This window comes from Syngnathus floridae, chromosome 11 (assembly GCF_059516105.1).
Source record: "Syngnathus floridae isolate MCC-2025c chromosome 11, RoL_Sflo_1.0, whole genome shotgun sequence".
NCBI lineage: Eukaryota > Metazoa > Chordata > Actinopteri > Syngnathiformes > Syngnathidae > Syngnathus > Syngnathus floridae.
Window position 1 is genome coordinate 3,118,371 of NC_142423.1, and position 27,387 is coordinate 3,145,757.

Genomic DNA, 27,387 nt, shown 5'->3' on the forward strand with positions numbered 1-27,387 from the left:
AAGAGATATGTACAAGCGGAGTAAGAGTGATGAATAAATATATAGATTATATAGAATTATATGCAGACATGGACAGTATATGCAGGTAATACAGGTGTTGTTGCAGTGGGGTTATTGTGCTGCAGGGTTCAGAATGATAAGAGTTCAGGGGGATGACAGGGGTGTTGTGCTGCGGAGTTTAGGGCGATGACGGCATAGGGGAAAAAGCTTTTCCTCAGTCTACTCGTCTTGACCCGAAGAGTCCGGTATTGCTTCCTAGAAGGAAGAAGATTAAACAGTCTGTGGTTCGGATGACTGGAGTCTTTGATGATGCTGCGTGCCTTCTTCAGGCACTGTTTTTGGTAAATGGACTCGATGGTAGGAAGTGATGTGCCGATGATGCGTTGGGCCATCTTCACCACCCTCTACAGTGACTTTCGGTCCGCGGCTGTGCAGTTGCCGCACCAGACCATGAGGGTTTGGTTGCGGGGGGGGGTGTTCGTCCGAGATGGCCCGGATGCCCAGCCACATGCGCCGGGGATCGCCGTTGTTGAAATGATCCTCCACCTTTAGCATGTGGCTGTGCTTGGCCTTTTTTATTGCTTTATTCAGGGCAGCCCTGGCTGAGCAGGAGGCCTGCTTGTCCCCAGATCTGAAGGCAGTGTCACGTGCCTTAAGGTGTAGACGGACCTTGCTGTTCAACCACGGCTTCTGATTTGGAAATGTGGTAATCCGTTTGGTGGTGGTGACACTGTTAATGATGGAGTTGATGTGATCCACCACAGAGGAGGCGTAGGAGTCAATATCAATGACGGAGTCCCTGTTGGCCTGGGTGGCAAACCTCTTCCACTCGGTGTCCTGCAGTCGTTGCCCCATCTCAGCGTCAGCCCCCTCTGGCCAGATCTTAACAGACCTAGCAGAGGGCTTCACACGTTTGATGAGGGAGGTGTATCTGGGCAGGAGGAACAAAGAGAGGTGGGGGATTGTCCCAGGTGGGGGAGGGAAACAGCCTTGTATGCATCCTTTGATGTTAGAGTAAACATGGTCTAATATCTTCTTGCCCCGAGTGGGACATGTGACATGTTGATAGAACTTGGGGAGCACAGTCTTTAGATTGGAGTGATTGAAGTCTCCTGCTGCTATAAAGGCTGCCTCTGGATGTAGGTTCTGGTGTTTGCTGATGGTAGCATGTAGCTTTTTCATAGCTTGCTTAGCGTTAGCATCGGGGGCTATCTAGCAAGCAATGACTACAGTTGCTGTGAATTCCCTGGGCTGGTAGAAGGGTCTAAATTTCACAACGCGATATTCTGCATCAGCAGAACAGTGACTCTCAACTGTGGAACTGTCTGAACACCAAGCCTTGTTAATAAACCTCCTTGAAGACACTGCCAGGACAATTGAGCGCACCTCCGACATCCATTTTTTTTCATTGATTTTCATATTATGTATTACTTGTGCCCTCTCTGCATCCATTAGAACCTGGTGATCCTGAAAAGGGGATCCTTCCATCTGTGGTCCCTTCTCAAAGTTTCTCATTTTCCCCTGGCAGGGGTTTTTTGAGTTTTTCCTTGCCCTTTTGGGAGCTTAAGATCAGGGGATGCTTTGAGAATAATTGTCAATTGTGGCTATGTGAAGCCCTTTGAGACTGTTTGTGATTTAGGGCTATACAAATAAACTTGACTTGACTTGACTTAAAGACGCACAAGCCTCCAACGCAGGTTTTCCCGGAGTCGCCAGTTCTGTCGGACCTGTGCAGGACGCGGCCTGCTAGCTCAAAAGCGCTGTCAGGGATAGCGCTACAGAGCCATGATTCTGTGAAAATCATGACGTTGCAGTTCTTAATCCATCACTTGATGTAAATCCACAGCCGCAGTTCGTCCATTTTGTCCACCAGAGAACGGACATTGGCAAGGAGTATGCTAAGAAGTGCCGGACCGTGGGGCGCTAGCCCCAGCCTAGCCTGTGCGCCTCCACGCTTGCCTCGCCTTTGTTTACATTTTCTGGCCGGGTGCGCGATACAGCCAGCCGGTTGAGTCACATTGGGTAGCCACGGAGAGCTAGCGATGTCGTTGTCGATTCGTAAGCCTTCCAATCCAGCGTGTTGATGTTGTAATCCTATGTCCAGGAGATGTTGTCGGGTGTAGGATAACAACGCACGACTATTTTGGATACCGTATTTGCCGGTGTATTGGTCGACCTTTTTCGATCTAAAATCGACCGAAAAAAATCAACCTCGACTTATACACCAAGTCATAAAATTTAACTTCGTATTCATCGCTTCAAATGTGATGGTAACCAAGGCCGTTTCTCATGCATCTCATTGTGCGTTGCACTTAGAAAATTTGAACCGGGCGGCGTGCGCGAGTGCGCGGCCCGCTGGAAGTCGAATGAGGCTCCGCGATTTCATCCGCGGTGCTTATAAAGTGCTGATCCGCTCGGCGGGAGCTATTTTCGGCCACTTGGCGCGTGCGCAAGGCCTCCCGGATGTGCCGGGCGGCGTGCGCGAGCTCGCCGGCCGCTGGAAGTCGAATGAGGCTCCGCGATCTCCTCCGCGGTGCTTATAAACAGCCGATCCGCTCGGCGGGAGCTATTTTCGGCCACTTGGCGCGTGCGCACGGCCTCCCGGATGTGCCGGGCGGCGTGCGCGAGCTCGCCGGCCGCTGGAAGTCGAATGAGGCTCCGCGATCTCCTCCCGGTGCTTATAAAGAGCCGATCCGCTCGGCGGGAGCTATTTCCGGCCACTTGGCGCGTGCGCACGGCCTCCCGGTGGTGCCGGGCGGCGTGCGCGAGCTCGCCGGCCGCTGGAAGTCGAATGAGGCTCCGCGATCTCCTCCGCGGTGCTTATAAACAGCCGATCCGCTCGGCTGGAGCTATTTCCGCCCACTGCGCATGCGCACGGCCTCCCGGAATTTGAACACATTTCGTCAATAAATTTCACATATTTCTGATTGAATTTTGAAGTTTAATATAATGCAACAATTGAGCTCGACTTATACAAAGAATATATCATAAAATCGTAAATTTCCGTCGAATTTTAGGGGGTCGACTTATACACCGAGTCGACTTATACACCGGCAAATACGGTAAGTAGACTGACAACTGTAAGGTAAATAACTACGTATTTGCAAAATCTGATCGGACCTCTGGCTTCGCTGTGCAACCACTGCGCCGCCATCTTGAACATCTGTTATTCTACACCACAGGTGTCAAACTCAAGGCCCGGGGGCCATTTTATGTGGCCCGCAAAGACAAATTGTGCATCAAATTCGTGTGTCATTACTAGAATTGCAAATTGTCTTCACTTTTAATAATATCTGTTTTTTTAAATATTTGACCAGTTTTTACTTGTCTGATTTGAAAACGAGTTATTTCTCAGTTTGTTTTGTAACTTTTACTGTATATAATATGAGGTGCTCATACATTTATTTGGGTTGACAGTCATAATGGCCCTCTGAAAGAAGCTATGACTACAATGCAGCCCGCGAAAAAAATGAGTTTGACACCCCTGTTCTACACCATTCACTTTATTATTATTAGTGTGAAGGTGAAGGCCTTCACACTTATGATATTCTACACCATACACTTTATTAGTGTGAAGGCGATGGCCTTCACACATGTTATTCTACATCATTCACTTTATTATTAGTGTGAAGGCCAAGATTTTCCACAGTATGTGACAGTTTGACCTTGTGATAATGACTTGGGCACATATGGCTGGCTAAGGAGCACATGACCGGGGTCATGAATCGCATTATACAATAAACTCCTTCGTTAGCTAGTCATGACCAGGTCATGAGTCTGTTATGATATGGCTAAAGCAGACAAACGCGTTATTTAATCCATAGTCATGAGTACGCCGCGGATGTATGCATCCCAGGGGCACTAAGACCCTCCTACTTAACTTTGTTAAAGTCATTAGACGACCATACTGCTCTCTCTATAATAGCATCCCTGTTGTTCTGTGGTCATGAGATGTAATTATGAGATGTCCTTGCTGTTTAAGAAACTATGCATTCATGTAGACTCCCCCATTGTTTTTCCTCAATACAAGGCACGACCAAACTGGAGGAAGAGCGCAAATCTCAGCCACACTTGCTGTGTGTCTGGTTTGCGCCCTTCTGCAGAGGTCGCTGGCCATCGAAGACGTCTTCTGCCTCTGAGATTCTTTTCAGATAAACCCAACATTTTGTGGGGGCTCGTCCGGGATTCCAAGAAATCTGCTCGCTGATCCGAGGAGTGTTGAAGACGCCAAATCCGTGCACGGCAGAGGTCATAGGACGCCTGAAGGAAAGCCCTGGGGAGCGATGTTCATCCACCAGGCCGGCGAAGTCCAGTTCAGCACCTCTAGGTGGCGATGAGTGACGGAATCTTCAAGAGAAATCTTTCAGAGATTCGGTGAGACCTCTTTGTTGGCTGCGTGGTTGGGGTATCTTAGTCCCCGGAAAAAAGGGTACCCGGGTAAGGACGGCGGAGTCCTTGTTCTGAATTCCAAGTGATAGGAATTCGTTCTACAGATGGAACTTGTAGACGGAAATACACCTCGTTGTGTTAAGAAAATTCCGCGGTGTGAATGTGTGTGTGAATGGTCACACGTATCACTCGGTATTGTGCTGCATGTAACATGGTGGGAAGAAATAGCGAATTTCTGTGGAAGCACAGGCAAGAATTCCTCACCGGAAAACTGGTCGAAGCAGGAATTACCACAGAAAGTTGTTATCCCACTAAAGAAACATTCCAGCTTTAGAAATCCCTAAGATTTGACAGTTGGACTAAATTGATTAAAATGGGGGGTCGTCGAAGTGTTACTGACAATGTATCAGGAGATGAGAAGTATATGTTAAATAAGTTACCATACTTGAGGCAAGTGTCATTAAAAGCGATGAGGCCGCAAGTATGATTGTCAGACAATGAAGCCACAGTGCGCAGGCGCACTGTTAAGGCGTGGCTCAAGCAGAGGAGCCTGAGGCAAATGCTCCTTCTGCTCCTATGCAAAACATGCATCTAAATTTAAAAGACCTGAAAACTCCCCCATATACGTAATAGGAAAATATGTCATGGTCAGTCAATTAGAACTCCTGTACAAACAAGAAGCATGACCAAGGCTGTTAAATTTCCCCAAAGTATAAACGACGCTGATGTATGCGAATGATACAGGTGTCAAACCTTATTGAAAGATAAGGCCACTAATATGAAGAAAAAAAATAATAAAAATAGTAAAACCACAACATCAAATAGAGGATGACGTTTGCGCAGCGTTGTTTGTTGATATTGTTTGTGTACTGTCTTTATTGTGGGCCCTTGTCTTGTCCTTGTGTGTTTATGTGTGTCTATGTGTTAATATTATGAAATTGGCTAAAATAGTGTGCAAGGAAATTTACTAGACTGCGGTCTATTTGATTTGCACCGCGACACAAAAAAGCTAAATGATTTTGACACTAGAAAATGCAATTTTTGGAGGAATTGCGTGTGAAGGCCAAAAAGATGAATAAATACTTAGGAGATGCAACAGAATGATGTTAGAGCAGAATTGAATCAGTTGAAAAATGTAGAAATTAGAGGTGAAAAATGAATTTTGTAAAATTTTGCAGAAAATTTAATTGATCAATCTTTTATTGGCCAAGTTTGAGCAGGCCATACAAAGAATGAATAATTTACCGTGAAAACATGAATTTTTTAATTTTGGGAATGTTGAAAACTTTCCCCGGTGTGATTTGAATGGGCTGAATGATGTGAATTTCAAACTGGGACAATGTAAATGTGACACGTGGAATGTGCCATTGAGAATGAATGGAAGGAAAAATTGCCGTAAGTTTGCAGATTTTGTGAAAAGCTTATGGAATTAAATGAATGCAAGCATCTCTTGCGTACATTTTTGGAATATGTCAAAATTGGAATGAGTGGGTTGTTTTATCAAGAACCTTGAGATAGGACAAATTCGAATGAGGAATGTGAATTGAAAATGATGTATGACTGTGTGAACAGCTTGAAGAGAGCTTGAGGAGAGTGAGACCAGTGTGTAATGGAGGCCGTGTGTGTGTGTATGTGTGTGCGTGTGCGTGTGTGTGTGTGTGTGTGTGCGTGCGTGCGTGTGTGTGAGATGCAGATGAGCAGGAATGAATGACTGACAGGATGAGAAGAAAATACAGGTTGAATGGTTGACGTTATTGGAGACTGCTATGGGAAAAGTAGTAGATCAACTTTGAAGGAAGAGTGATTTTGAGCAAATTTAATGCTAAGTAAAGAAAATAGGGCTTATTTCACAGTGATTGACTGATTATCTTGAATTGAATGGCTGGTTTTACGCTTTCATCTAAAAGTCAAGTTTTGGTCTACGTTGGTGATAATTGCTTTTGAAACAAAGGAAGCGCGAGGATGAGGTTCCTTTCTCCACATGCAGCATTTAGGCCAGAGACGAAATGAAGTCAAGTAACAGAAGTTACGGTGGGTAAAAACCAGAAGTAAAATATCTTGGTTTACCCTCAGCGAAAGGGAGAGCAGTGCAATGGGGCAGGGAACAGGCTATATTAGACACACCACAACCTTTCACAAAGAACAACTTATGTCTTTCTTTCTATGATTGCTGCAGAGGTTGGGCTCCACACTATGCTGAAAGCCACTAACAGGAGTGGCTCATGGACAGCCGTTAGCAGTCGAAGATACATTCGCGTGGACACCAAAAGTAGAAGAAGCATTGACAAAATTGAAAATGGCATTAGTTCAAACAACAAAGGGTGCGATAATGGATAAGGTGTTATTGACCATGTCAATAACATAACTGTTTTGCCAAAATGACTTTTTAAGGCAAACCTGGGCAAATTACGGCCCGCGGGCCACATCCGGCCCTTTGTGCGTCCCTGTCCGGCCCGCATGAGGCCAATCGTAATTTAAAAAAAAAAAATTGTGTCGTGCGTACAATACAACTGTTTCGCTTTTATTTTGAAAGGCGTCGCACTTCCGTGTAGCGTACGTGTATGTGAGCTGTGCGTGAAGGTGAAGAGTGCGAAGTAATGCTGCCCGAGAAACGTGTGCTGACCCTCAGAAAAGAAAAGTTGACAAGGAGCGCCGTGTTTTCAACAAGACATGGACTGGCAAGTATTTCTTTACAGAAATTAAAGGTAAAATCATGTGCCTGATTTGTGGTACACAGGTCGCTGTGTTTAAAGAATATAATTTGAGTCGCCACTACACGACCACCCCTCCGTGAGTCGTCACCTTATTGTGGTGGAGGGGTTTGCGTGCCCCTATGATCCTAGGAGCCATGTTGTCGGGGGCTTCATGCCCCTGGTAGGGTCACCCATGGCAAACGGGTCCTAGGTGAGGGGCCAGACAAAGCACGGCTCACAGAAGCCTCTTATGATGAGTAAAATAAATGGACTTCGTTTTCCCTCGCCTGGACACGAGTCACCGCGGCCGACCTCTGGAGCCAGGCCTGGAGGCGGGGCTCGAAGGTGAGCGTCTGGTGGCCGGGCCTTCGCCCATGGGGCCCGGCCGGGCACAGCCTGAAAATGAAACGTGGGTCCCCCTTCCCATGGGCTCACCACCTGTGGGAGGGGCCAAAGGGATCGGGTGCAGTGTGAGCTGGGCGGCGGCCAAAGGCAGGGACTTTGGCGGTCTGATCCCCGGCTGCAGAAGCTGGCTCTTGGGACATGGAATGTCACCTCTCTGGCTGGAAAGGAGCCCGAGCTGGTGTGCGAGGCAGAAAAATTCCAACTAGATATAGTCAGACTAGCCTCCACGCACAGTTTGGGTTCCGGTACAAGCCCTCTCGAGAGGGGCTGGACTCTCTTCCACTCTGGAGTTGCCCACGGTGAGAGGCGTCGAGCAGGTGTGGGTATACTTATTGCCCCCCGGCTGGCCGCCTGCACATTGGGGTTCACTGCTCAAGAACACCAATAGGAAAAACGCAGACAGGTTATGCTGTAGTGGAAAACCCAGATACAGTAATAGAAGCAGCAACTCTTCCTTCGCATTTCTCAGCCCAAGCAGCTGAAATCATTGCACTGACCAGAGCATGTACTCTAGCAGATGGACAAGACCTAACCGTATACACAGACAGCCAGTATGCATTTTCAACAGTTTTTTTACTTCGCAAAACAATGGGAAAGGCGTGGAATGATAACTTCAACAGGAAAGCAAATAACCCATGCGCAACTTCTAATCCAGCTCCTCCAGGCAGTAATGTTGCCCACAAAGCTTGCAATTTGTAAATGTGAGGCACACACACGGAGGAAAGACTGGGTATCACTAGGCAATGCCTTAGCAGATAAAATAGCAAAGGAAGCTGCTATAGGCAAATACGGAACCTCAGACCTATTTCTGAGATTGCCGTCAGAGAGGGAGGAACTAATAAATACGCAGATCTTGCATGATATGCAACATTTAGCCCCTAAACAAGAACAGAAAATGTGGATTGCTAAAGGTGCACAACTGACAGACAAAGACATATACGTTGTAAATAATAAACTTGTTCTCCCTAAATCCGTTTTTAAAGCGGCTGCAATTTCGACACACGGAAGTACTCATGTGTCGACAGGGGGGATGCAGGAGCTAATATCACAACACTTTATAACGTATGGTTTCAATTTGTACTCAAAGCTTTTTTGTAGAGCATGTGAAGTATGTATAAAAATAATCCACAAGGGAATGTAAGACCAAAAAGAGGAAAATTCCCAGAACCAACATATCCGTTCCAAATGTTGCATATGGACTTTATTGAACTAAACAGGTGTGGACTGTACAAATACTGTTTAGTCCTAATCGATGCCTTTTCAAGGTGGACAGAAATGATCCCAGCAAAAAATGCAGATGCTATAACAGTAGCAAAGGCTATCTGCAAGACCATCATTCCCAGTTATAGCATCCCAGAGACCATTTACAGTGACAACGGACCACATTTTGTCAATTCGGTCATTAACCAAATGCATGGCAGAAACAGGAAGACCATGGCCCGAATGTCTAGATTTGGTAAAAATTACGCCCTGTAGCAAGGGTCTAACCCCTTATGAGATCATTCATGGCAGAGCATACAGGCTCCCTCTGTTCTCACATGATTTAGACAAAGCTACAGAAGAGCTAACTCTATCTGACTACATGATCAAAACCATGCAAACGAAAAATGTGTCAAATGCAAATTTACTCATATATACCAACTTATATGTGACCAAGTCATAAAGATCTACCCACTAAAACAAATAATTTATTTTTTATATATATATATATATATATACACATATATATATATGTATATATATATATGTATATACATATACACCGTATTTGTGTATATATATATATATATATATGTATATGTATATGTATATATATATATATAAAAAAAACTTTTTCCTCACCCCCCGTGGGTGGTATCTTTTTCCCTTCAAGCTCGGGTCCTCTACCAGAGGCCTGGGAGCTTGAGGGTTCTACACAGTATCTTTGCTGTTCCTAGTACTGCACTTTTCTGGACTGAGATGTCAGATGTTTTTCCTGGGATCTGTTTGAGCCACTCCTCCAGTTTGGGGGTTACTGCCCCTAGTGCTCCAATGACCACAGGTACCACTGAAGTCTTAACTCTCCAGGTCTTCTCCAGCTCTTCTCTGAGCCCTTGATATTTCTCAAGTTTCTCATGTTCCTTTTTCCTAATGTTACCATCATTTGGGATGGCTATGTCAACCACAACGGCTTTCCTCTGCTCTTTGTCCACTACCACAATGTCCGGTTGGTTCGCCATTACCATTCTGTCTGTCTGGATCTGGAAGTCCCAGAGGATCTTGGCTTGGTCATTCTCTACCACCTTTGGAGGTGTTTCCCACTTGGATCTTGGGACTTCCAGTCCATACTCTGCACAGATGTTCCTGTACACTATTCCAGCTACTTGGTTATGGCGCTCCATGTATGCTTTACCTGCCAGCATCTTACACCCTGCAGTTATGTGCTGGATTGTCTCAGGACCTTCTTTGCACAATCTACACCTGGGGTCTTGTCTGGTGTGGTAGATTTGGGCCTCTATTGCTCTGGTGCTCAAGGCCTGTTCTTGTGCAGCCAGGATCAGTGCCTCTGTGCTGTCCTTCAGACCAGCTCTTTCTAGCCATTGGTAGGATTTCTGGATATCAGCTACTTCAGCTATGTTTCGGTGGTACATCCCATGTAGGGGCTTGTCCTCCCATGATGGTCCCTCCAGCACCTCATCTTCCTTTGATGCCCATTGTCTGAGACATTCACTGAGCACGTCATCCGTTGGGGCCTTATCCCTGATGTACTTATGGATCTTGGACGTTTCATCTTGGATAGTGGCTCTCACGCTCGCTAGTCCTCGGCCTCCTTCTTTACGGCTCGTGTACAGTCTCAGGGTGCTGGACTTGGGATGGAACCCTCCATGCATGGTTAGGAGCTTCCGTGTCTTGATATCTGTGGTCTGTCCTTTGGCCACCGTATGATTCCTGCAGGGTATCTGATTACTGGTAGGGCGTAGCTGTTAATGGCTAGGGACTTGTTCTTGCCATTGAGCTGACTTCTTAGGACTTGCCTTACTCGATGGAGGTATTTGGCTGTGGCTGCTTTCCTTGTTTCCTCGTCAAGGTTGCCATTTGCCTGTGGAATTCCAAGGTATTTGTAGCTGTCCTCAATGTCTGCTATTGTTCCTTCTGGGAGTGAGACCCCCTCTGTGTGGATTACCTTTCCTCTTTTAGTCACCATGCGGCCACATTTCTCAAGTCCGAATGACATTCCGATGTCAGAGCTGTAGATCCTGGTAGTGTGGATCAGGGAGTCAATGTCCCGCTCGTTCTTAGCGTACAGCTTTATGTCATCCATGTAGAGGAGGTGGCTGATGGTGGCCCCATTCCTGAGTTGGTATCCATAGCCCGTCTTGTTGATTATTTGGCTGAGGGGGTTCAGTCCTATACAGAACAGCATTGGGGACAGAGCGTCTCCTTGGTATATACCACATTTGATGGTCACGTGTGCAAGTGGCTTGCCATTGGCTTCAAGTGTGGTTTTCCACTGTTTCATCGAGTTGGCGATGAAGGTTCTCAGAGTCCCATTGATGTTGTACAGCCTCAAGCATTCAGTGATCCAAGTATGTGGCATTGAGTCATATGCTTTCTTGTAATCAATCCAGGCAGTGCTCAGGTTGGTACGTCTAGTTCTGCAGTCTTGGGTGACTGTTCTATCCACCAGGAGTTGATGTTTTGCTCCTCTGGTATTTTTACCAATCCCTTTCTGAGCAGTGCTCATGTATTGATCCATGTGCCTGCTGATCTTATCTGATATTATGCCCGACATCAGCTTCCATGTTGTGGAGAGGCAGGTGATTGGCCGGTAGTTGGATGGGACTGTACCCTTTGATGGATCCTTCTGGATCAGGATCGTACGCCCTTGGGTTAGCCATTCAGGGTGAGTCCCATCCCTTAGCAGCTGGTTCATTTGTGCTGCCAGGCGCTCATGGAGAGTTGTAAGTTTCTTGAGCCAGTAGCTGTGGATCATGTCAGGGCCTGGTGCTGTCCAGTTTTTCATTCCTGAGACTCTTCTCTGGATGTCTGCTACTGTGATGGTTACTGGGTTCTGTTCAGGGAGCTTGCTGTGGTCCTTTCTCAGAGCCACCAGCCACTGTGCATCCTTCTTATGTGATGCCTCCCGCTCCCATATATCCTTCCAGTACTGTTCAGTTTCCAGCCTTGGTGGGTCTGCTCTGCTATTATTCCCCTGCCACTGAGCGTACACTTTCGCTGGTTGTGTTGTGAACAACCTGTTTATTCGTCTGGCTTCATTCTCTCTTGTGTACCTCTTTAGGCGGCTGGCCAAGGCTTGGAGTCTTTGTTTGGCAGTTTCGAGTGCTTCAGGTATGGGCATCTGGCTGTATTTCTTGGGAACTTGCTTTTTCATTGCACCTTTCTGGGCCTCTGTCATTTGGCTCACTTCTCTCCGTGCTATCTTGATTTTGGCCTCCAGCCTTCTCTTCCATGGTGGGCACTGTTGTGTTGTGGTCGCATATGGTCATTCTTCTTGCAGCCAAGCATTTCTAGGATCACTGCTGCTGAGGTGTATATCAGCTCATTGGTTTCAGTGATGGTAGCCGTAGGAATTGTTGTCAATGCTGCATTCACATCTTCTAGGAGACTTTCTGAGGGTACTTCACTTAGCCTCTGCAGTGTATATCTAGGTTCCCGAGCATTCATTCTCACCGTGATCTTGTTCTTCAGGTCAGTTGCTGCCTCGTTCAGCTTGATTATGCTTATTGGGGTTTCGTACCCAACCTCTGGACTTTTACATGGATTTAACTCGTCTCTGACCTGGTGCTCTGGTTGGCCTTCGTTATGGCATTTGTGTTGTATCTCATCAATCTCGAGGTGTGATAGCAGGTGCCGTTTATGGATATTGGAACATTGAGCTACTAGTTGCTTGGCCGATAGTGTTGACTGTGGGTATTGAAGTTGCCATTGTTCCCGCATTCTCCGCATGTAACCCCTCTCGCTCGGGTTGCTGGAGTAGTAGCATTCCAACAGATCCTTATTCTCACATCTCGCCCATTTGTGTCTTGTTCCAGTAGCCCATTTTTCATCAGGGTACTCTGGTTCCCCAGCACCTGACGCAGACCTTGTTTGTCCGGGCGACGTCTGAGCCGGCATGTCTTTCGTTTCTTGTACTCTCATTATCTCTGAGGTAGGCGGTATCGTTAAGGGTCTTGCCTAAGGACCCACACTGACTGTTGGTAAGGTAATCAATCGCTCATTGCTCATATTGTGCCCCTGCCGGGAATCGAACCCGGGTCTTCCGTTTGTAAGTCATGTCACTTACTGATTGAGCTAGTCAGCCGGATAAAATATATATATATATATATATATATATATATATATATATATATATATATATATATATATATATATATATATATATATATATATATATATATATATATAAATGTATGTATGTATGTATGTATATATATATATATATATATATATATATATATATGTATATATATATATATATATATATGTATATATATATATATATATATATATATATATATATATATATATATATATATATATATATATATATATATATGTATATATATATATACACCGTATTTGCCGGTGTATTGGTCGACCTTTTTCGATCCAAAATCGACCGAAAAAAATTGACCTCGACTTATACACCGAGTCATAAAATTTAACTTCGTATTCATCGCTTTAAATGTGATGGTAACCAAGGCCGTTTCTCATGCATCTCATTGTGCATGGGTGTGTGTCCGTCACGGACATCGAAAGCCAGGCAGCGACGATGACTGCTAGGGGGAAGTACTGGGTATTGAGCGAATGTGTGAGTCATCGCGCGTCAAGCAACGACAATAACTACCGGTACGTAAACATTCAATCGCCATGTCTAAATGAATGTCGTTGGCACTTAGATAATATTCGCCAAACTTGGCCAGACTTCCAGGGGAAGAGGCCGAATTTTCACTTGTTCTGGCCGCCCGGAGGAACCAGCCGAGGCGGACACTTTACGGCGGTTGAGTCGTTGGCACTTAGAAAATATTCGCCAAACTTGGCTGGACTTCCAGGGGAAGAGGCCGAATTTTCACTTGTGGTGGCCGACACGGGGAACCAGCCGAGGCGGACACTTTACGGTGGTTGAGTCGTTCGCACTTTGAAAATATTTGCCAAACTTGGCCAGACTTCCAGGGAAAGAGGCCGAATTTTCACTTGTGGTGGCCGACCTGGGGAACCAGCCGAGGCGGACACTTTACGGCGGTTGAGTCGTTGGCACTTAGAAAATATTCGCCAAACTTGGCCGGACTTCCAGGGGAAGAGGCCGAATTTTCACTTGTTCTGGCCGACATGGGGAACCAGCCGAGGCGGACTCTTTATGTCGCAAGAGCCGGGCGGCGTGCGCAAGTGCGCGGTCCCCTGGAAGTCGAATGAGGCTACGCGATTTCATCCGCGGTGCTTATAAAGTGCCGATCTGCTCGGCCGGAGCTATTTTCGGCCACCCGGCGCGTGCGCACGGCCTCCCGGCTGTGCCGGGCGGCGTGCGCGAGCTCACCGGCTGCTGGAAGTCGAATGAGGCTCCGCGATCTCCTCCGCGGTGCTTATAAACAGCCGATCCGCTCGGCGGGAGCTATTCCCGGCCACTTGGCGCGTGCGCACGGCCTCCCGGAGGTGCCGGGCGGCGTGCGCGAGCTCGCCGGCTGCTGGAAGTCGAATGAGGCTCTGCGATCTCCTCCGCGGTGCTTATAAAGAGCCGATCCGCTCGGCGGGAGCTATTTCCGGCCACTTGGCGCGTGCGCACGGCCTCCCAGTGGTGCCGGGCGGCGTGCGCGAGTGCGCTGGCCGCTGGAAGTCGAATGAGGCTCCGCGATCTCCTCCGCGGTGATTATAAAGTGCCGATCCGCTCGGCTTGGAGCTATTTCCGGCCTCCCGGTGCTGCCGGGCGGCGTGCGCGAGCTCGCCGGCCACTGGAAGTCGAATGAGGCTCCGCGATCTCCTCCGCGGTGCTTATAAACAGCCGATCCGCTCGGCTGGAGCTATTTCCGGCCACTGCGCATGCGCACGGCCTCCCGGAATTTGAACACATTTCGTCAATAAATTTCGCATATTTCTGATTGAATTTTGAAGTTTAATATAATGCAACAATTGAGCTCGACTTATACAAAGGATATATCATAAAATCGTAAATTTCCGTCGAATTTTAGGGGGTCGACTTATACACAGAGTCGACTTATACACCGGCAAATACGGTATATAGATAGATAGATAGATAGGTAGATAGGTAGATAGGTAGATAGGTAGATAGATAGATAGATAGATAGACAGACAGACAGACAGACAGACAGACAGACAGACAGACAGACAGACAGACAGACAGACAGACAGACAGACAGACAGACAGACAGACAGGCAGGCAGGCAGACAGACAGACAGACAGACAGACAGACAGACAGACAGACAGACAGACAGACAGACAGACAGACAGATAGATAGATAGATAGATAGATAGATAGATAGATAGATAAATGTCTGACGTAATTTTCGGAAGTCCAAACATTTTAGTGGGTAGATCTTTGTGACTTGGTCATTTCAAAAGTAGCTCACGAGCTGAAATGTTTGGGCACCCCTGGCCTATACAGTCCTCAGGCTCCCCAACAATAGAGGTAGCAGTTTGCATTATCTTATTGCAACGTTTTCCCTTTTTCACATTTGTTTCAAGACTACAGTTACAGTTAGACTTTACTTTGATGGTTAATGCAGTTATTGCAATTTTGCTGTTTTATCACAGTAGATTGGTTTATTTACATTTCAAAAACCAGAAGCTATTCATTTACAAATGTGATTGCACTTTAGTTTACAGATTTAAATGTTCAGATATTAAGATGTGAGACAGTTTTTGCATGATTTGAATGAGGCAAAATAACATGCTTTTTCTCTCAAATATATTGTTATAATCATTTGTTTCAGATGTACTGTAATTATTTTCTGTATAAAAATTTAATTTGTTGTTCAAAAAGTATTTTTTCAAACTTGAGTCTTGAAAAAGAGGGGGTCGTCTTATATTCAGGCCAGTACAGTATTTATTTATCAACGGCGGCGGAGGTACGTACTCTACGCGTTACGTATAGTCCTCTGTTTGTTTGTTTGTTTGCCCTGATCTACGTCAAAAGTACTGTCCTCTGATTGGTTCATCGGGTCTTCATATTACACTTGTATATTATGGAATCCACACAAAACAACTTTACAGATTTTGGAATTTAGTCCACACAAAAGGCGCACCTTATTAAAAGGTGCACTTCGTTTTTTGAGAAAACTCAAGGCTTTTAAGTGCGCCTTATGGTAAAATCTGGTACTACGAGTCGAGAAAAGTGGATATGATTAAAATGTGCAGAAGTATGGATGTTTATTTTGTATCTGCTTTACAAATGATGGACATGTAAACTACAAAAGTGTTAATTCAAAAGAGAAAATGGCCCAAACGAGAAAAAGAATGTTGGCTTCAAAGCAACATTCATGACCTCTTGTGTTTTTTGGGCTATGACTTCTTCCCTTTTTTGGGGGGGGAGTGGTATCCTGTTGACAAACGTGTCAACAATTTTCTATGTTCTTTCACAAAAGTTTTTTTTTTAAAACGCAGAAGATAGCACCAAAACTACATTTTGAAGGGCTGCAGGAAGGGGCCAAAGTGTGGCCAAAGTGTGCCCAAAATGTCGCTTTCCGATTGGCTGCGCTCACCATCAACCATCCGCGTGCCCGTTCGTTGCCAGGGGACACCGCATGGTGTGAAGTCGGTCCCAAAAAAATCCAACATGTTTATCTGCTAAGATTATCTTTGGAGCCATGACTGGAATTGCGACCAACCTACAATTGTCGGGGGGGACTTAATTCGGGCCGCTAATCCTGCCAAGTGACGGCGTAAAGTGTTACCTCGCTGAAAAGGTGCTTCATCTGCGCCCGCTTGGTCCTGAAGCGTTTGATCTTCTGGTGGATTCTGGGATCTTTCTCCAGCTCACCTAGCGTGGCCCACTTGCAATGCAGGTACGAACTGCAAGGGGCATAAAATGCAAGGACCAATGAATGACTGAACAAAACAAAACAAAACCAAAGTTGACTCACAAGTTTCTGTATTTGACGTAAAACTCTTCCGTCTCGTCGGCTTGCTCCTCCGGCGACGACGTTTGCTAAGGAAGCCCAAAGGCGACAATAACGATAGCAGCAAGCAACAAAAGGAAAAAATAACGCTTTACCTCTTTCTTGACTGGTCGCACCGACAGGATTTTCTCGATAATGTTGGCCTCATCCTCGGGCGGCTCCTGTGGAGAAGATGTCATTCATTCATTTGATTTTCATGTAAATAGGTCAATTTGACTTGTGAGGGTTTATTTTTCTTCTTCTATAAAGTTTTCTTTTCCTTTGAATGCAAAACACATGCACAAACTGTTCCTTCCATATGAACATGTTTTGTTTTCATGTCAATCCAATCCAGTAAGGTTTCCTTCCTTGCGTGTACCTCAGCTTGCCAGGCCAGCGCCGTAGCACTGAGCGCTGCGATGCGTCCCGCTCCCAGCACGGCAATGGTCTCTCCGTCGTCGTCCACCACTTTGAGGTCCAAATCCTCGTTGTACTTCCGGCGTTTCACTTGACGCCCTGAGCGCCGCTTCTGAAGGTGAGAGAAGACAAAAAAAAATAAAGGTTCCTGTCGAACAAGTCTTGTGCGCAATAAAAACGCGCATGCACTGTCGGTACGGCATGTTGACAAATGGCCAACAAAAGAATAAATGTAATGCTTGCTTGATTTTCACACAATACCCATATGGACGGCTCTCAACTCAGTGATTGCTGTCTTCCTTGATATTACAAATGAAAAAAAGAATAGTGTACAGACTGGTGTAAAGACAGTTGGAGCCTCATCAAAGTTGTACGATTGAGAGAATACCAATGTCATAACTTGGCAATTAGTACTTTCCTTCATCAACTGCAAGGTCTCGAGAACAATGTCATTTTCATATTCAGCGACATCAACACACTGTTGAAGCTTTCCCAGCACCAAAGATGTACAGTATGCAACCAGTATAATTGACAACTAGTCAATTAATAATTTATCGTCCAACCTGTCATCAGTGATTATTCTCTAATTTCAGTATTTAATGAAAGCATACTGATTATATTTGCAAACATCCGCTTTTAATTTGGGGAAGAAAAAACAATGATCACCATTCTTTGCCAATTTTCTGACAGACGTTACTCTCTGCTGGACTCGCAACTGAATTATCAATTTTATGATTAATTTTTTTTTGAGGTTAATGACTGTTGTCAAAGCGTGCCAATTGGTTTTTCCATCCAACGAGCCATGTGTGAGGCTCACCGTGTTGTCCATAGGGTCCTGGCTGTCCTCTCCGCCCGTGTTGACCGACAGCGAGGTGGTGTCGTCACTCTCGGCCCCCTCGGGGAGCGCCGCCATCTGCTTTCTCCTTTTGGCCTTCTTCTTCCTCTCCACCGGGGCGGCACTAGCATCTCTGGAGAAGGAAGACGACGCGAGGATTTCTCTTTCCGCCGCGTTCTTCACTCTGATGGCCTTACCTGGGTTTGCGGGCCCTCTGCTTAGGCGCAGAGTAGAGGTTGGGCTTGAGGCCGGATAGGTTGTGGTTCTTAAGGGGCGGGGCTGAGGCTGGAGCAGGTGTGGCTGTAAGGAAGAAAAGCATGTGACATCAAAGCAAAACACCACTTGCAGTGCATTCATGTTAATACATATTTCAGAGTCTACTGTACACACACACGCATGCATGCGCGCACGCACTCGCACACACACACACACCTTGATGAGGGGGATGAGGGGGCAGGATTTTGATCTTGGGTTTCCTCCCACGTTTTCCAGGCACCTTAACGGGCACCTCTGAGGGAACCGGCACGGCTGTGGGGGCAGAGGCGTTTTTCCGCCCGGCGTCGTGCTTGAGCTCAGCCCGGTCGTCCGGGGTGGCGTCCCCCCTCCCTTTGGTCCTGCTCTCCTTCCTCTGTTTGGGAACCAGCGTTTATTATTATTTGCAATAACTAACAAAATGACAGAAACTAGATTTCATAAGTGCATTGTCCATTGACAAAATTAAGGGTGGCTTCATACTGCAGAGAAATGTGACCCAGATTGGCTTTTATTTTGCCCACATGCACCTCGAAGCAGGCCCCCTGTAAAAACGAATGCCAACAAAATGATTTGGAAAGCAAAAAGGGAAAATCAAATCAATCAAAGTCCGGTGACCTTATTTGGAAGCACGGTGGCGACGGGCACCTCCCTGGCCTGCTTGCGCTTCTTCACCGAGGCTCTGTTGTCGCCCTCCGCCCGCTCCCGTTTGTCCTTCTTCTTCCGTTTCTTCCTCACCCTGCCGACGGCCCCGTCGCCATCGTCATCCTCCTCACTCAGGGAAGAGGGGGGTCTCGGGGTCGCCGCCACTACCAGGGCGGGGGCCTTGCAGTGGTTGGACAAGCTTCCCACAGGGGCCAGAAGCCGGAGCTGGTCCTTAGAGCCCACCAGGAGGTGGGCCCTGGGGATGGCAGGCAGCGAAATCTGCGCACCGCTGGTCTGCTCCGGTGGGGGTGACGAAGCTGACGCCAGCGGCGCGTGCTTTGGAAGGCCGCCCAACGTCTGAGAAACAACAACAACGATGGTTTGGCTCGCATGTTGCCGTCAGAGCAGTCACCATCCTGAAATCTGGACTTTCATTGGGGTTGTCTCCAAATTGGTAGGCCAAATGTGAAGGCCACGTGGCGTAGCTTCTTGTGCGCCTTAACGACACGTAGCCTTCAAATAGAGCCTTCCAATCTCCCCTTCCTCTCCATGGAAAGGAGTGAAGGCTGTTGTGGAGCACAAATGTGTCGCATCAATATCGGGCCTCGACATCCAAGGCACTTTACTGTGGTTGTTTCCATGGCAACAGCTCAAGGATAGCAAATTTTTGGTTGTAGTTTTATTTTGCTGTTTTTCTGTGTTTTGGTGGCATGCCTTATCAATAAAAAATATCCTGAGATAACATTTCAATCAATGCCACACACACGCACACACACACACACGGAGGGGCATATGGGCTGTTGCCATGGAAACAGCAAATGTTGCGTGGAAAAGCAGACATAAACAGGTGGTTGCCATGACAACGGCCTTTTGTTGCCCGCCCGTGCATTCTACCCATTTGGACGCGTTTGTGACGCACCAGTCAAAACATCGATGTCATCCATATTGGAAATTATTACAGCTTTGTCTTTTTTTCGCTATTACGTGCGTATAACGAGACTGTTTTTTTTGTTCTTCAAAAGATTGATTCATTTTTCCAATTTTACCCAATGTTTATTTTGCATCAAATTTGCTTTATTTCACATAATTTGATAAAAATGGGTCGTGTTCCTATAACTTCATCAGTAACGATTAAGACATAGAATATTGCGTTTCCATCTGAAAAACAATACATTTTCATTGGAAGATGGTATCATTCAAAATAAAAAAATATTTCTGAATGAAAAAACAAAAAAGCTATTGAGTGATGCTTGTCGCACAGTGTCTTTAATGTTATGTGCCCCAAATCACATTTCATGATTTCAACATGATGCTTGAATATGTTTCTCCAATTGCTTAAAGTTATCTCACAAAAAAATACCCCAAATGCATCTTACTGCTGTCAAAGTATGGTGCTTTTGGTCCTTTCTTTTCATTGCCACTCAAGCTATCTTTGGGGTTCATGCAATCGAAAGTAGCCTGGCTACAGTATGTCGTCGCAGGCCTCCAGAGGGAAGTGGCAGAATGTCGCAGAGATTGTGCGCTCCCGTAGCAGCAGATAGCAAAAGAGATGCAGGCGCTCTTTGTGAGCTTTGCGAAGGCCCCGGAACAATTACATGACTTCACCACTGACAAATCGTCTTCAAACCCATTTTTTCTCCTTGGCTTTTGACTCCGCATGAGACTCGGATTGTTTTAGCGTTTTGTGGTGTTGACTGTTTTTGTGTAAATAATTGATTTTGAAAGGTATGAATTTTTACACTTTGTGTTCAGCAAGCGTTGTTTTTAAAGCGCTCTATAAATAAAATTGAGTTGATGTTTTAACTATTATGGCCTAAAATTTAACATGATTTTAATTTTCTCCTTTTGAATATAGGACTCCAAGCATGGCTGACTCAGGATGGGAGATGTGTGCAAATGTAAAACCAAGGTGCCATGAAAAATAAAATTTCATTGAAAACAAAATGATGGTTTTTGGACAGTTAATAAAAAGTTGTTTTTTTTTTTTTTTTGTGCAGCAATTGTTATTAATGTATTTTGGTGACGCGTTAACGTAGTTTATACAATTTTATTTCACTGACCTTAAGGCAATATAAATTGTTTGTTCTCATTAACATCGGCTAAAATTAGCTGCTACGATAACACGGGCTCAATGAGCAGAACTTTACGCAGGCGCTCACACATAAACGGGCAACACAATGCCAAAGATTTGTATCACAAATCACTACGCCTGTGCCTGTATGGATGACGTCACGTGTTGTAATGGCAATCGGACGCAGGCAGGCACACACAGTAGCATGCTGCGCCGTAGTGGCGGCTGCCAGCCCAGCGAGCACAGCTGCCGCTTGCAGTCACACACCAGATGAATCACGCAAACACGCACATACAAAGAACACGTCTTTGGGCATAAGTGAAGCGCTTGGCTCTGCAGTTTCGCCGCTGCTCCTGTGGCAGCCAGAACCTGTTTAGCATACTTGCTAAGTTATCCCTGCAGTGTGAGCAATGCCATTCACTGTGCTCTGGGTTAGCATTTGGGACAATCCATTACTGTTGCGTCGAGCGCTCAACAACTAATCTTGATAGCAAACTAAACAAAAAAACAAAAATCGATGAATTGTTTTGAGTTTCAATTTGATTTGTCAAAACGCGCTGATTCAAGGCTCTCAACTAGGACTGCACCAAAGTATTTTATTCTAATGATTAATCTGTCATTTATTTCCATTAATCAATGAATCCGATTTAATTTTCATCCCTTCATTGAAAAACAGGACCTTTTTTCAACCTGACTGTGAGGAAAATAGCCTAAACTTTATTGGTTGATTCACTGAGTGGCTTAGTATGTAACATCTGTCCGAAAACAGGCAGAAATGTTGATCACTGCAATCCAAAGTGAGAGCAAATTGTCATCTTTGAATTCACTACAGAGGTAATCGGTCGGCTTTCAAGGAGGATCACTGAAACCTCCCCAAATTGAGAGGCCAAAATTCCAAGGATTTCTTTGGACAAGTGAAACGGAGTTCTTGAAGCAGACGGGCATTTCTTTTGGGGGTACTTGCAGCATTTTAAGAAGAAAACTGGATGGAAACATAAAGGGCAACCAACCTGCTGCTGCTTGTCCTTTTTGTAGATTTTCATCTTCTAGGTCGTCACTGCATCTGTCTCTCACACACGCACACACACACACACAGACACACACACGTGCTTGATTAAGCACAAAGCACTCCAATTAGTGATTGGCGCATGCAAATCAAGATGTTCCGATCAGGGTCTAATGCTGCCGGTTCCGAAATCGATTCTCCGTGAGCGATATGGGCCGACAGCAATTCAACTGGTACCAATCACATGGATGAGGCGCACACTCTCTGGATGTTTTCTAACCTACATCGGAACACAGCTGCTTCAAACGATCACGATTGTCGGGCAGAGTGTGCGAACCTTGCGGATTATGGCGCACAAGCAGGTTATGGTGTGTGCGCCTGATGTCACATTGGAACGCCATGTCACGTTCGGCTAGGCTATTATTTTGTAGCAACGATTATGGATCACGGCAGCAATAGTCATTGAAGTCGCATACATCCAAAGCAGCACACACATGGTCCCTCGCTCGTTCTCAATCCTACGCTTGCAAACGGACATGATCTTTGCTGCAACTCCTCGACATAAGTTTGCCAGTTTATCACAATAAACTACCATACCGTAAACTACCAGCTGAAAGAAAGGACATTCATCGAAATTGTTATGGATTTTCTTTTTTGTTCCCATTCCAGGTGCATTTTGATTTTGTAGATCAATGTAATACTTTCAATGATACATACTAGTGGAGAAAAGCAAAAAGTTTTGGATATAAAGTTTACATCAAAACAGAAACTAGAAACCCCATACATGTGTTTTCTTTTGCACCATGCCATTTCCTCATTTTACTTATCAGTATGTTCTACATTTACAAAATGCTTGATGCCCGAATGGAGTAAAATATGTCAACCAGTATTTACTTTTGGTATTTGTGGTTACATTCATAATGCAACTATGCATCATTGATTGTTCGTTTTTTTTTTCTAAATGCACTTGACATTGACAGCTAAAAATGTTCAGCCCACAGTATTTCCTTCATTAGAAGTTGCTCCACCATCTGTAAACATGTCAGGAGTGCCGATACAAGCTGAAAAGTTTAATACAAGTTGAATACACATCTTAATGCATGATTTGCACATACCTCAAAAAAGGGGCGTGAAACTCTTTTTTGTCACGGACCACATTGCAGTTACGGTTTCCCTCAGGGGGCCGTTATGGCTGTGAAAACATAGAACTGATTCATCATCTCCACATATGATGACATGAACAGTGAACAACAAATTGAGAATACTCCTTTTGAAATCAAAAGACAAGAATAGTTTGTTCAATTATTGTTAAATTTGTGATCAAAACATAAACAAGAAAATGCTTGCAATATATCTCGACGATGTAACGATTTATTACATATGACAATTTGAGATTTTGGGGCCTATTTTAGCAAGTGTCATGGAAGTCAATATGGGTTTGTCGCCTGTACTTTAAAGAATTCAAGCTGTGAGCAAAGTGTGGTTTCACAAAAGTGGACGCTTACCAATTTGGGCTCTGTGCGATCTGACCAGTCGACTCATCGAGACTACTACCAGTGCCGAGTTGACTCGCGATTCATATTGATGGCCTTGATTTATTGCCCCGCCCCGAGTGGAAGTCAAGGGAGAATATCGAATGAAGTTGAACTTCTTCATTTAGGTTTGAATGCATTTTTGAACAGATTTTCTGTAAGCATAATGACAAAACACCCCCACCCCACAACATGCCCTATACACAAAAAGTCTCCAGAACCTATCATGTGTTTTTCAAAATTTGAGCTTCATTGTACTCAGGCTGTAGTGGCCATTGCAACCAGACTGAGCGTTTGGAGAGTTGGTCTTTTGGGGAAATGTTGACATGATTCTACTTTTACTTCTCATAACTCTGAGCACCTCTACCAACAGTAACTGAAACTACTGGATTTATTAATCGTGTTGTTTACTAACTATAGTAGAATGTGTGTCTCAAGATGTACATGAAAATGGATCTGATATACTGTCGTGTCAGCATTCAATGTAAATTGGACATTTTTGTCCCCATTGTACAATTTTATCTTTGGGGCCTGAGCAACGAGGTGTTGCTTAGTATTGCAGCCTTTTGATGACTTAACTCGTATCAAGACTAGTTCATAAAATGCTCTGTTTTGTGATTGTGGTATGAACGTTTGGAAGCTGCGCTAGCCTTAAAGCCGGGCAACATCAATATCCACCTACCTGGCCAGGTGAAAGCGAGAGGACAACGCGCGACTATTTCGTTTAATTGCCATCTTACAGCAGTTAAGTGTGAAAAGGCATTCGCCTGAGCTAGGAGGCTAGCCTGCTAGCTAGCTAGCTTCCACATCGCTCGGGGGGCTTGAAGGGGATGCTATCGAACGCGGCGGCGATCGCTCGGCTTGCCCGCCTCCATGTCTGAATATTCCGCCAGTGAGGCCCTCGTCTCGGATCGAAGGAGAAAGGAGGCGGTTAGCATGTAGGAGGGAAAAAAAATAAAGCCAAGGCGGGCAGGGAAAGCGGAGACCCTCGCCGGGTTGTTTGAGCCCCTGCCGTGTTAGCCACCTAGCTCGGTGGGTCGGCTAGCTCAGTCATGTCCCCGCAGCGCTGGAGGAAATGCATCCCCGGCATCTGCCTCCTCCTAACACGTGCGGAGCTCCGAGGGAAAAGTCCGTCCGGAGCGACGACACCGCCGACTACGACGAACGTAACCCGACCAGCCAGCCAGCTGCTCACCTGCTCCGGCGGCCGCTGGCACGCTGACTCCCCCCTCAGCCCGGCAAGACGTCCGAGACGGCCCGGTGAGCGCGAAAGTCCGCCGCCGCCGCTTGCTTCTGCTGCTGCTTATTTCCAAGGACACAAAATCGCCATGACAGTTAGGAAAAATGCATAAAAAATGAGCGGGAAGGAGGGGCAGGGTGGTGGGGAGGAGGGCAGCACGAAAAGGGGGGAGCAGGAGCAGCGGCGGCAGCAGCAGGGGGAGGAGGATGAGGTGGAGTGGTGATCCACATCCCCTAAAAAGACTCCAGTAGGATGGGACTGTCTCCTCCAAGCCCCTCAGCTGCCTGGAGGAGCCAAAATGGAGCCCCCTAAAGAAGCGCCTCAGGATGGATGCTAGGGAAGTTGGCCGTGCTTGCGTGTGCACGTGTGCCGCAGGTAGACGTGCACGTTTGCCTCGTTTCGTACATGTGTTTGCGTGTTATTGTTGAGTTTACATTTGACCACCAGGTAATCTCGCGGTGCGAAATGTATTCGGGTTCTCGCATAGATTTTCAACAATATTCAGAATTGTTTTGTGATTCATCCATCAATTTTCTACACTGCTAGTTCCCACGGGAGTCGCGGGCGTGCTGGAGACTATACCAGCAGTCATCGGGCAGTAGGCGGGGGACACCCTGAACCGGTTGCCAGCCAATCGCAGGGCAAACAGAGACGAACAACCATCTGCACTCACACCTAGAGGCAATTTGGAGTGCTCAATCGGCTTACCAAGCATGTTTTGGGGATGTGGGAGGAAACTGGAGTGCCCGGAGAAAACCCATGTGGGCACGGGGAGAACATGCAACCTCCACACAGGGAGGGCCCGAGGTGGAATTGAACCAACACCTTCCTAACTGGGATGCGGACGTGCTAACCCAGGGGTGGGCAAACCTTTTGAATGGCGGGCCGAATTTGGTCTAAATTTTGATCGGGGGGCCGAACCAGGAGCAGATGGATGGAGTGTTTGTGTGAAGTAATTGAAATGACATGTAAAGGTCATTGCATAAAAGGTTTGTGCTTTTAGTAGGTAGTAAAGCATAGATATTCAAAAAAAGCTTTTTGAAAACAAATGCATTTATTAACAGCATTAAAAAAATATTTCACCAAAAAACTACTATCAGTGATTCTCAGTTATTATGAATAATAGTTTCCATCACTTCAGCGCCTGCAGGTCAAATGTATGAAATATGTTTGTCTAATGAGGCGAAATCACATCAAACAACAAACATTCCGACCAAATACATCATCTTGAAGAATCAGTGAAAGAATACTTCTAAATAAAGTAATAAAGAAAGCAATAGTATTGTTGGTCTCCCTATTTTGCTAGTGCATCATGGTCTGGAGTAAAATTTGTTGTGGTAATTCTTAGGATAGAGCCGAGGTGTCGGTCCGTTAACCTAGAGCTGTGACGGGCTTTGTTGACGTTCATGTGGCTGAACGTCTGCTCACACACGTAGGTTGAGCCAAATTGTCCTCTCTTTTTTTTTTTAAACACTCGTCCACCTTTCTTTTCCTCGGGCCACTCATTTTAGTGGAAGGATTCCAAGGGAAGGTTTGTGGGTGGCATTAACGTAAAATTGTATCTGAAAGCTCAGAGCGCGAATAACGAGAATGCTGACGTCACAGCCCACAGTCGAAATTCGGCATCGATGGAAATAGAGCGCGGAGTGTGCCGGGTCCGTACTACTTAGTACGTACACGCACTTGTGAGTGTGCACCGAGCTTTCTGACATGTCTTCCGGCAGTAAATGCGCGGGCGGGCGCTTCCCCATCTATTGGGGAAACATCCTAATTGCAGTATGTTCAATAATACAATTTATTCAAGTTTGGCGGGCCGGATTAAACGGCCCCGTGGGCCGGATGTAGCCCGCGGGCTGTAGTTTGCCCATATCTTAGATCTAACCAGTGCACCACTGAGCCTCTGAATTGTTTTGTATGCCACGAAAGGGTATTGTTACAAAGAGTCACCATTTCAGCAGAAACAAAGACACTAGAGTGGTTTTGTTCTCCACATTCAGGAAAATAAAGTTGTTAACTCTGCCCCCCCCCCCCCACCCCCTAAACACACAAAAAATGATATTAAGAGATCATTTTAGATTTTAGGACTGAAAGAACAGAAGCAGAACAAAAACAATGTCAGAAAACCTGAAAAACACATGCTGCATAGAAGTGCACACACGTACTGAATGCACGCACGCGCGCACACTCACCTTCGGCAGCCATTTTGGCTCGGACAAGCCGGTCTGAGGCAGTTGCCATAGCAACTGATGTTGATTTCCGGCATTGCGCGTGTGTACGTGGGTCACAAAAACAAAAGCCCTAGATTTAGTACACACCTCTAGTAAGCATATCGTTTTATCCAACCATCCATTTTACACCACTTACATACAGTCCATAATACACCTTTAGCTACCGTATTTTTCAGACTAAAAGTTGCTCCGGAATATATGTCACATTAGCCATAAAATGCACAGTAAAGTGAAGAAAAAAAAAACATATATAAGTCGCTCCGGAGTATAAGTCGCATTTTGGGGGAAATATTTTGACAAAATCCAACACCAAGAACAGACATGAACGAGCAACAACAGGCTAAACGATAGGTATGCTAACGTGACATAAACAGAAACGAAGAGCTGAGAACGGGCCTCACGTAACATTCAGTTATTCAAATAACTATTACATAAATAACACGTTTTTAAAACCATTTGTGTCACTCCAATTCATTAAATCCATCGATCGTCCCTTATGTAAACGATGCCGCGTATGCGCCGCGCCGCTGACGTCTAAATATTCTAAATATTCCACAGACCCA

General features: G+C 45.7%; 1 protein-coding gene across 10 annotated transcripts in view; it reads right to left on the minus strand.

Moving 5' to 3' along the window:
* chd6 (chromodomain helicase DNA binding protein 6) overlaps positions 1 to 24,947 on the minus strand; it is a 95,107-nt gene extending 70,160 nt beyond the window's left edge. For 2 of the 10 annotated variants that reach the window (XM_088390198.1, XM_088390191.1), the window contains exons 1-11: positions 24,552 to 24,946; positions 22,940 to 23,016; positions 21,829 to 21,927; positions 18,721 to 19,104; positions 18,283 to 18,478; positions 18,048 to 18,150; positions 17,833 to 17,983; positions 16,978 to 17,127; positions 16,715 to 16,780; positions 16,584 to 16,648; positions 16,395 to 16,512 (exon numbers count right to left, since the gene is read on the minus strand). In XM_088390198.1, coding sequence (XP_088246324.1) covers positions 16,395 to 16,512; positions 16,584 to 16,648; positions 16,715 to 16,780; positions 16,978 to 17,127; positions 17,833 to 17,983; positions 18,048 to 18,150; positions 18,283 to 18,478; positions 18,721 to 19,104; positions 21,829 to 21,861 — 1,266 coding nt within the window. In that variant the 5' untranslated portion in view covers positions 21,862 to 21,927; positions 22,940 to 23,016; positions 24,552 to 24,946. Of the gene's footprint in view, positions 1 to 16,394; positions 16,513 to 16,583; positions 16,649 to 16,714; positions 16,781 to 16,977; positions 17,128 to 17,832; positions 17,984 to 18,047; positions 18,151 to 18,282; positions 18,479 to 18,720; positions 19,105 to 21,828; positions 21,928 to 22,939; positions 23,017 to 23,329; positions 23,998 to 24,038; positions 24,521 to 24,551 lie in introns of those variants that run through there. The other 8 variants (XM_088390201.1, XM_088390192.1, XM_088390197.1 and 5 more) reach the window with 8 other exon arrangements.
* Between the last annotated feature and the right edge of the window lie 2,440 nt (positions 24,948 to 27,387).